The sequence below is a fragment of the Condylura cristata genome, unplaced genomic scaffold (assembly GCF_000260355.1).
Source record: "Condylura cristata isolate star-nosed mole 26May11 unplaced genomic scaffold, ConCri1.0 scaffold00012, whole genome shotgun sequence".
NCBI lineage: Eukaryota > Metazoa > Chordata > Mammalia > Eulipotyphla > Talpidae > Condylura > Condylura cristata.
In genome coordinates, this window is record NW_004567113.1 from 19391076 (window position 1) to 19402484 (window position 11409).

Here is an 11409-nt window from a genome sequence, read left to right on the forward strand (position 1 = left end):
ACCCACTCTGTCTCTGGTGAAGCCTCTCGCTGCCCCTGAGCCTCTGGCCTGTACCCCAGTTCTGTATAAACAAATAAATAAATCTTTAAAAAAAAAAAAGTCTTTTATCCTTTTATCCCCTTTTATCCTTTTAGCTTTCCCAGTCTGTTAGGCAACTGATAAAACAGTATTAACTGATCTACCATATACAATTATTAACTATTACTTAAGATGTAATAATTAAACAAACAAAATTGTCCTTATTTTTAATCAGTCTTTGGTCATTCAAAAAAATGGTGACTAAGATAATAGAACACAGTGGGAAATGTATTTGTAGTTTCTTCTTTAGTATATTTCGTTACTTTTTGACTTTTCACTAGTCACTTGCATTTAAGGGAAAATTAAATCCTTTAGTTAAGATAAGCCAGAAAGGATGAGTAGATAATAGTTATACTGTGGAACAAGCTTCTTTTCTTGGCCTTTTAGTAATAGACAATATCTCTTTCTATAACCTCAGTTAATGTCTAGGGAGAAAAATGTCCATGTTTACCCCACTTTTTCCTCATTTAATACTCACTTTTTGATTGTTAATTTGATCATTTTATTGAGTGTTTATTGTGTGCCAGGCATGGTATTTGTCACTAAATATCTAATGGTGACCAAGATACAGTCTCTATGTGTGGGGTCCACCTTCCTCTATATTTGTGACTTTGATGGAAGCAGATAGAAGAGGATGAAGGTAAACTGGAAATTGGAGCTGTCCTGTTACAAGGGCATGTAACTCTTTCCCGCGTGCCTGGGATTATGAAAATATATGTAGGCATGTGCCAATTGATAGCCTTATTTTCACTTAAAAATTATACAGGTTAATGTTTGGCATATTGTAAGGGCTCAATATGTATTTGTCCAGATGAAAGCATGGCTTCGTATTTTGTCTTTTTCATACCTCTTTCTTATATAGCAGTAAAAAATAGCAAGAAAACCACTTAATAATAATCCAACGCCAATTCCAATTGCAATGTATTTTTCATAAGAGTCCACAGCATATGAAGTTAAAGTCAAGTGCTCACATCTTTCTCCAGTATAACCAGTAAAACACCTTTAAAAAAATAAAAGAATGTATAATTTTAAAACTCATGATAATAGACATGCAAAAAGGTGACCAATTTCAAAGATGAAAATTTTAACAGAAAAGAACTAATCAAAATTAAAAAGGCAAATACCAGATGAAAATCAATCTATAAAAGGTATTTAAGAAGCTCTGTGTTTTACAATAATAATTTCATTAAGGTCCATATTAGTGCAACTTCTCTCAGTGGTAGATGAAAGACAGATAGTAACCCCCTAGTGCAGGAGTTGATCTAAAAAACTGTTCACCACCTCTTTCATCACAGGATTTTTAATAAATCAATTATCCTTAATATTGTGTCTTAGTTGCTTTATGACTTTATATTTTTGGAGTGTTTTGCTGTTTTGAAAACTCAGATTCATTTCTCTGTGTTGTTAAAATACAGGTTTATTTAGTAGTTTTGAGTTAGAGCATAAAATTTTGCATTTCTAACAAGCTCTGTGCAAGTTCTGTAGCCTTCAATTACAGAGATGCTATTGATCTGACCCATATTTTGAGTAGTGAGGATCAAGTAACTTAGGAAAAAGGTTCCTTAGTTATTAGAATATAAATAAGTGATGAGTCAGCTTTAGATCATGCATCCCTTATGCTAGATGAGAGCGATGTGTGTGAAAATGTACCAGGTGAAATACCAGAAGCATAAATTTACCTCCTGTTTTATGGACTTTGAAAGACCTTTGTAATTACCTGCATATGGCTTTCTCCAGCTCATGATGGAATGCACAAACACCATTGATGCAGTAATTATTGTGATCTTCTAAGCAAGGATGTGAGAACTTCAAGGCTATATGTCCTTCAGTGTAGTCAGCTAGGAAAAGGAAATACAATGTTAACAGATGAAGTGAGTGAGTCATATTTTTCATAGTAATCTGCAATGTATATGTAAAGAGAACTTTATTTTAAAAATTATTATTGGAGTAACAACAGTTTATATTAGTACATAAGTTTCATGTTCACAGCATGATAATTGGACATCTGTACAGGCTGCATTGTGATTCCCATTAATATGTAATTTTTATCCACCACTATATAATTGACTCCCTTTCCCATCCCCTCTGATAATCACCATTCTGCTAGAATCTAAGGTGTTTTGTGTTTGTTTAGAATATTTGAAGCAATCCCTAAGGGAGGGGGGAGGCTAGCAAAAATGTAGGTATCATGCTCCCTAACTTCAAACCATACTATAAACTCTAAAATTAATTAAATACAATAGCAAATTCCAAAATTTTTTGAAATTATATTAAAAATTAATCAAAATAGTATGATGTTAGAAGAAAGAGAGACATCTCTATCAGTAAAAGAGAATTTAAAACCCAGCAATAAAACCACATACATAACGACAATCAAGAAAGAGCAGGAGCCCTCCCTGGTGGTGCAGTGGGTTAAAACACAGCACTGAGAATCTAAAAGCCGCTTCGGCATGAGTTCGATTCCCGCCTGCCCCAGAGGTGACCACATGGTGAGGCAGACCTCTCCTGGCCTGCCCGCTGCTCCCCTCAGCAGTGTATTCCGTCAATCTGCCTGTTCTACTCCCCACGCTGTCTCTGGTGAAGCCTCTCACAGCCCCTGAGCCTCTGGCCTGTAGCTCAGTTCTGTATGCACAAATAAATAAATCTTAAAAAAAAAAAAAAAAGCATACAACAGAGAAATGGAAGCCTCTTAGATACAAGGCATTAGAAAAAGTGGAAGTCACATGCAATAAAAATTGAGACTCACTAATCATACAATATGCACAAAAATTAATTAAAAATGTGAGTATATGACCTAAAACAATAAAATACATATATGTAAACAACAAAATAAGCTTTTGACATTAGTCTTGTTGTCTTTGGGCAATCATTTCCAATGGCAAAGAAAGCAATAGCAAAAATAAATAAATAGGACAGCACCAAACTAAAAACATGTGCATAACAAAAGAAAAACATCATCAAAATGAAAAGACACCTTTTTGAATGTAAGAAAATATTTGAAAATTACATATCAATAAAGAATTAATATCCAAAATATATTAAAACTCAATAACAACAAAAAATATATTAAAGTTCAACAACAAAAAGGAAACCAAACAAGCTTATTAAAAAATGGATGGAAGTGGCCCTCCCTGGTGGCACAGCGGGTCAGAGCACAGCACTAAGAAGCTAAAGCCACTTTAACAATGAGTTCGATCCAGGCTTGCCCCGGAAGTGACCACATGGCACGTCAGACCTTTCCTGACCGCCCACTGCTCTCCTCAGCAGTGTACTTCAGCAGTCAGCCTGTTCTGCTCCCCACTCTGCCACTGGTGAATCCACTCACTGCCTCTGCATTTCTGGCCTGTACCCCAGTTCTGTATGCACAAATAAAATAAATCTTTAAAGAAAAAATGGACAGAAGATCTGAGTAGCTGTTTCACCCATGTTCATCCATATGGATGAACATCCATACATGTTCATCATCTTTTATTGGTAGGGGACTGCAAATAGAAACCATGATAAGGTATCTACTCACACCAGTTAGAATGGTTTTATTGAAAGGACAAGAAACAATAAGTATTGGTGAGAATATGGGGAAAAGGAAATTCTTGCATACTGTTGATAGAAAATAAGTTGGACAGTCACTATGGAAAACATCTAGTGAGATTGCTCCAAAAATTTAAAACAGATACCATATGATCCAACTATTCTTCCTCTGCATATTTATCTGACAAATATTAAGAAGATATATTTGCCTGATGTTCATTACTCACAATAGCCAAAATATGGAAACAATGTAAGTACCCATTAAAAATGAAAATATAAAAATGTAAAATAGATATAGAGAGATATAGATATGTATACACACACACACACAGCGGAATACTACTCAACTATAAAAAATATATATTTTTTTCCATTTGTGACAACATGGATATAACTTTGAGGTGATTCTTCTAAGTGAAATAAGTCACATGGAGAAAGACAACTACATGTCTTTACTTATATGTGTTCGATAAATGAACTAAAATTCAAACAAGACAAAACAGAAGAAATATTTATTTTTAGGAATATTATTTGGGTGCTCTGTCTTTTGAACTGTTGATTGAGTCCCATGGTTGGTTATATTTACAAGGGTTAGGTTAATATTATCTAGATATATCATTAATTAATTAGGGGTGAAAGTGGATTATTTAATTCTTTAAAAACTACATAATGAAGTCCACAGGGATTACAACCAAGATGAAAAAATATACAAAATGATGAATGATGTGTATATATATATGTATATGTATATATATATATGTATATGTGTGTATATATATGTATATATGTATATATATACATATATATATATATATGTATGTATGTATAATGTTAAAAAAATCTACATAATGAGATAGAGGTACAAGTTTGCCAAAAGGTGGCAGTATTGATTCTAGTCTTCGCAGGTTATTTTGAGTAAAGTTTCCCAAATGCTGATTACTACAGAAGCTCTAACACAAATTTAGACAGATTTGGATTACATTTGTAAGATAATGATGTGATTTCTGTTACTTTCCCAAAGAGGAGTAGATGAGAATTCTTTCTTCCTCTTAGGTTCTCTACCATGAGTGGTTAATAGGAAAAAAAGTGTTTTCGCTAATTTCAAAAGAGATATTTTTATGATGTTTCTGAGAACCCAGAAACAACTTATGCTCTAACTTAATTTATTCAACATAAGGTATAGAGATACAATTACTCAGTTAAGAGGCATTATGAGATAATGAGAGAAAACAGCAATCTGGAATTTAAAAACCTGGGTTTTAATTCTAACTCTAATATTGCAAATGATCACACTGTGTAAAATTTTGAAGTCAAGTGTCCAGAAAATTCTTTAAGGGAAGTTTCCCTTTTAGAAGCTGTGTTTTGGCAAAAATGTATATATTTTAGGATGCTTATATTCAATTCACTGGCATACTAACGACATATACCTATAACATCCTTGAAAATGACTCTTGTATAAAACTGCCTAATTGAATCCTTTTTGGTAAACTTTAACTATCAGTCCTTAAATTTTTCTCAAGCAAAATTAGTGGCATTTCATTTTGTCATTGGTATGAGTAAACATTTTGTCACCCTTTGTTATACTATTAAAGACTATATGTGCTTTGCAAAATAGCGTAAAAGAATCTTACTTATTTCTTTTAAGGAAAGAAAAAGTAAAACTAAAAAAAGGCTTCTTTTTTATATTGAAAATACAAAATATTTAGCTACTAAGGCACCAACAAGATTTTGTGTTATATAACTTCATTTTTGTTGAGATCACACAATATTACTGTAAAATCTGTGTTCATTTAAGTAATTAACTTTGAAGCATTGAGAATTTCCCATTATACGGAAATTATAAACTTTGCTAGGTCTTCCTACTTTGGGACCAAACAAATCTACTTAACCAAGCTGAGCCAGAATTTGCTAGAAAATGTGAAGACAGAATGAAGACATTCCCAAAGAAAGAGTACACTAGAGAGTCATCATTCTTCCAAGGAGAATGTTAGTTATAAATTTATTAAAAATTCCCTGAAATACTAGATTCAGATGACTAATAAAAAGCAAAGAAAAATTAAAATTCTTAATCAAGGAGGCACAGGAAAAAATAGTGATAATATAATAAATTCCTTTTTTCCATTTTTATTATCTGTAACTTGGAGAATATCATTTGCAGCTCACTCTAAAGGAAGAAAAAAGCAGAGCTGGACCAACTATGGCAAAGCCCTCACTGACTGAAATCTACACTTCTTTGATTCTTTAGGGTATTATCTTCTAAGTAAAATATTTCTTCTTTCATGTCAGAAGACATTAAGTTAGCTAAATGTTATTCTAAAACACTGATTATGTTTTCAAATTGGCAGAAAATCAAAAATTAAATGGATAAGATATTTAAATAAATCGATTAAGGACCCTCCCTCGTGGCACAACAAGCAAGCTGCAAATGCTTCAGTGCAAGTTCGAGCCCGGCTCAGAGATGAACCACATGACACGGCAGACCTCTATGACCTCCCCGTCAATCTGCCTGTTCTGCTCGGTACTCTGGTGAAGCCTCTCACCGCCCCTGCACCTGGCGTCGCCCAGTTCTGTATGTATAAATAAATGAAATCTTTTAAAATAAATTAAAACATAAAATCGTTTAAAATGTTAAATGGTGACTATTTAATAATAGTACCCTCTCATATTCAGAAATGCAATAGTTTCCAAGCTCTGAGAGCGCGAAGCAATTTCCTTTGCTCTGTCACATCGCCAGTCCTCCCTTCGGAAGGCAGTGGGCGATTTCTGTGGGAATCACAACCACCCCGTACACAGGCCTTGGCAGGTAACAAGCTTTCCAAGTTCACTTCTAAGAGTTCAAACAGGTTTGAAAAAATGCTGATGCTTAACAGCAGCCAAAGCTAGGCTAATGATAATAATAAAGTCGGAAAGAAAGCACATCATCGCCATCAACAATAACAACAAAAAAGAATCTGGGCACAAGCGTTTAGGAAATGTGCTATATGCTAAAACAACAGAAGTCTCAAAAAACAAACAAGGAAAAAGAGCTTTCCGAAGATGAGCAAAAGCGGAGTAAGCCTTCATCTTGTAGCTGTAATTTCTTTCACTGCAGAGCTTAGTAATTAATCAGATTATGACGTCACTCATCAAGAATGTCAAGAAGGGTCAAACTGCCCCTCCACAGGCCAGAATTAAGCAAGAAATGTGGTTTATTTCTCATTCAGGACAGTAACCAAGACAACTTTTCATTCCTCACATAAACATCCTCCTTTCCCAAAGACAATTCTTTGCTAACAAATTGAGTGGATTTCCTAGTAATAAAAATATATTTACAAATTTCCAATGTTACTTTTATCACAATTCAAATTTATTTCAATGTTTTTTTTAAAGTTACTTAAAATGCAAAAAATGTAAAGAAAATACCTTTTGTTTTGTTAACTGTCCAGTTACTGTGCTGGGCTGTGATTGGGGGTGTCACAGAGATGGTTGCTGCTTCTGTCAGTACTGTTACTGCTGTGTGAAGGCAGAAAGGGAGATGGAAAGTTATTCTCCTTGCTCTCACTTTTGTTCTATTTCTAACACATTTACACTTGAAGTTCTCAGCTTGGTCAGGGAGCTTGCTTAAAAGTTTCACATCCATACCTACTCCTTTGAATTGGTAACTCTAGAAAATATTTTATAAGAGAACGTAAGTACATTTATTTTCTAACTCAACCACAAGGATGCTACTACATAGTAGTTAATAAGTATCAACTACTTTTCAATTGTATAATGCAAACATTTAAAGGTCTCCAAAAAAAGATATCTTTTCATATCCAAAAAGGAACATAATATGTAAGAGTTTACTGAATAAATTCAGATTCCTTGCTCAATCTTTGTCATGATGAACAAGTGTTAAAAGTCATTCTGAGAAAACAAATTCTAGTCACACTTTACACTGATATCAAATTAACAACACATAAAGAAATGACTTACCATTGAATAAGAGATAGATAGACACTGGGATTCCAAAAGCCATTTCCTGTTCTTCGTAACAGTATCTTTCCCTTATCCTCCTCCCCCGACAGGTGGAAGGTTTTTATTGCGCTGTCTGAGTCCTTCTTGCATTTATATTTCACCAAGCGTCATCTGGCCGTTCTTACCAATCAAAGAGAAATGTACTTCTGGCAGCAGCATGAAGCCTTCAGGCACTCACACACTTAGGATACCTGTGTTATCTCGCACTGTGATCAAGCTTTCTTTTGAAACACAGGTTTCCTGTTACCTGTGGGTATAATCATGTATGTAAAAGTATTTAAAACAACAACAAAAAATTGAATTCAGGGAAGGACCCATGGTGTTAACAGAAATGTACCAGCTCCAGAAATGCTGGGGACCCAGGAACCAACATAGGATATCAACAAAGAGGAGTTTTGGTATTTGCCAAATAGGAAACAGCACAATCTGTTATTGAAAGAAACATCCCTGAAGCTGCAGTCACACTACTTACCTTTCATGACATCTAAGGTTACATTTATCAGGTATTTTGTAATTTTGTGACAGGGGAGAACAACTACATTTGTATAAAAACACAGGTTTACTATTCCATTTCAATTTTTGCTAATTCATGACTTAGCAGTTTTATAAAAATAATTCTTTTTAATAGTAAAGCATTTACCTTTATGTCATTCTGGGTTTTTTTTTGTTTGTTTTTGTTTTTTGGGTAATTGGAATGGGCTACCAAATTCTAGTACCTCAGTGCCTAAATCTGTGCCCCAATGAGTAGACTAGACTAGAGAGAACTAGAAAATTAGTAACACAGCAATGATGAGGATGGTGGTAAAGTTTCCATCAAGATAAATTCATAGATTTTGGTATATCTAACTAGCAGTAAAATTTAAATTTAACATAACATTCAAATTTTCAGTTAACCTAGTTAGGATTATTAAAGTGCCATTTAAAAAAATCAAACATGTAATTCTTGTGATGACATTTTATGACCAACGGTACTTCCCATAAATTTTCACTTGCTCCAAATTGTTATAAATATTTATAAATACTTCTTGCAGACGTGTTGTGACTTTTTCCATGGAAATTACAATTGCTCATACTTCCTTTACCTGAAAAATCTTTTCAGTAAGTCAAAAGTATCATTTATATAATGTCTACTAGGCAAATACAATTTACCAGAAAGGATTCCTTTTACTATTCAAATATGAATTTGGCTGTAGAAATCACACAAGAATGAGCTTGTTGAACTCATTATAACTTGGGCAATCACTTACCATGGGAGTCATCGTTTTTAAATTAAAAAAAAACATATATGGCACTTGGATTACTTTAAATGTGTCTACATTTTGTATTTCTACTTTTGTGGGCTTTAAAAAAATAATTAAGACAATTACTTGATAATATTTTCCCAGGAAAATAATATTCAAATTACAACTGAAATAATCATCTTCAGCACCTCTGGTGAGAAATGAAATTATAAAATTAATTCACAATAAACGAAATAAACTATAATTGTCACTTCTAGAGAGAGATGCTGGGGCTAATGTTAATTCCACCACCACCCCCCGCCACCCAAGGCCAGGCTAGAGTATAGTCACCATCTTTGTAATAACTAACTGGTGCTTGTGCATTGGCATGGCATTTTGCATAAGATTTTCATTCACAACTTAATTCTTTCTCTGGTAAACCTAACTCCCAAAATTTAGTATCTGACATATAATAAATATTAAATGAATCTGTCTTGAGTGAGCAAAGAAATAGAATCAAGACTTGAACCCATGTTCCAAATCTAGGTTATCTGTACCAAATGTCCTTTACATTTTCACAGCCATGTCCTCTGGTAGGATTTAGCATACTGACCTCAGTGGAATTCCCTTAGTTATCTCCTAAAACCAACCTTTAAATAAATTACCTTTGCCATGAGAATCTGTTACATGAACTGTGACCTTCCCGTATATTTGGTCTACCAGAAAGGGAATACTATCTCTCTAGATGTTGCCCTGTTCTGGTGAACTGGGTCACATACAAAGTGACCTACCAGTTTAGCTAAAGGCTGACACCAGAAAATGGCTCTAAGAGACCTCACATGCTTCTTTTCCTCTAGGACTCATAGTGATGGATCTCATACTCAATGGAAAAATCTCTTAGCTTCCCTTTTTAAACCCTTTCATCAGAAAATTATTTTATCCAACCCTGAAGAATGGGACCTCACTGATATCTTTATTCATTTTTTTGTAATGTTGAGTATTTTTTTAAACTTTTAAAAAATATGTTCAGAATATAGCCCTCCCTGGTGGCGCAGCGGGTTAAAGCACAGCACTGAGAATCTAAAGCCACTTCTGCATGCGTTCGATTCCCGCCTGCCCCGGAGGTGACCACATGGTGTGGCAGACCTCTCCTGACTCACCCGCTGTTCCCCTCAGCAGCATACTTCGTCCATCTGCCTGTTCTGTTCCCCACTCTGTTTCTGGTGAAGCCTCTCACCACCCCTGAGCCTCTGGCCTGTACCCCAGTTCTGTATGCACAAATAAACCTTAAATATATATATATTCAGAATATCATTCTTCATTTTTGGACAATATATGGGTTCTCCATGAAATTCCCACCACCAATTCATCCACGCTCCATCACCATAGTCCCTTGTGTTCTTCCCATCCCTGTCTTGGTCAATTTTCCCTCTTCATCCCCTACAGAATGTCTTTGCCTGATGATTTTGATTTTTACTTTATTACTTTTTTTTTTCCGATTCCTTTTTTGTTTTCTCTACATTCCTCCACAAGTGAGACCATTTGATAGTTTTCTTTTTCTTTCTGGCTTAATTTGCTGAGCATAATTCCTTCCAGGCCCATCCATGTTGCTGCAAAGGGCAACATGATTTTTGATTGCTATGTAATATTCCATTATGTAATTATATCACATCTTCTTGATCCAGTCATCTACTTTTAGGTATCTGGGTTGCTTCCTTAGCTTACCTACTGTAAATTGTGCTTCAAAAAACATATAGGTGCAGGTGTCCTTTTGATGTTCTTTAGAGCAGCTCGGAATAAGAAAGAAAAAGAATCTTAAGAGCTAAGCAACTCTGCCATCACTTTCCATCCTGTACTTTTAGTGTATCCATTTCTCTCGTCTTGGTATAAGCATTTCTGTAATGTACTCATTCCCCCTCTCCTTTTACCCTTTATTTTCCTCTTTATTTTTTCTTGCTTTTTCACTAACAATCAAATTTTGGTGGGTATTAACAACAGCTCATAGCTTTGCTCTCAATCAACTTTTCTATAATTCTCATTAGCTCAGCTGCATTCATTATTTCATACTGAATACTCACAACATCGATGGTACTGGGATAAGTGCACTCCATGCATGCTTAGACACTACCCTAAGGAACCAAAGGGAACCAAGGAAAGCATGTATCTAATTACAGTAAGAGGCAGGGGTGATACCTGCCATGAATATGTGCATAAACAGCTATCAGAGCTCAGGGTGGGACTTGGTCAAGCTTGCAGCAGTCTTTCTGGACAGATTTTATTTGAAGTGCATGTTAAATCACAAGTAGAATATATAAATACAGTGATAACAGAAACTATTGGTGGGTAAGGTAGGTGTGGGTGGAGGGGCTTCTGAGAACAGGGAGATTTGTGTAATGAAATCAGAGTGGGTTCTGGCTCACATAAGCCCAATAGACATTGCTTTGAATTCCAAATCCAGTTTTATTTTCCATTTGGTCATGGTTGGACTTGTTAAGTAATCTCCAGGGTCGACTTCTTCCTCTATCAAATAGAAATTATCAGTAACCAAACAATGGGTTTAAAATTGCAGCTTCTGCCTTTTCCATGT

General features: G+C 34.8%; 1 protein-coding gene across 4 annotated transcripts in view; it reads right to left on the bottom strand.

Moving 5' to 3' along the window:
- The window catches only part of EPGN (epithelial mitogen), an 8500-nt gene extending 841 nt beyond the window's left edge, over nt 1-7659 (bottom strand). Inside the window, exons 1-4 of one of the 4 annotated variants that reach the window (XM_004681212.1) lie at nt 7561-7659; nt 7009-7098; nt 1796-1916; nt 926-1078 (exon numbers count right to left, since the gene is read on the bottom strand). In XM_004681212.1, the coding sequence (XP_004681269.1) occupies nt 926-1078; nt 1796-1916; nt 7009-7098; nt 7561-7603 (407 nt within the window). In that variant the 5' untranslated portion in view covers nt 7604-7659. The remainder of the gene's footprint in view (nt 1-925; nt 1079-1795; nt 1917-7008; nt 7099-7560) is intronic. The other 3 variants (XM_004681215.1, XM_004681213.1, XM_004681214.1) reach the window with 3 other exon arrangements.
- Between the last annotated feature and the right edge of the window lie 3750 nt (nt 7660-11409).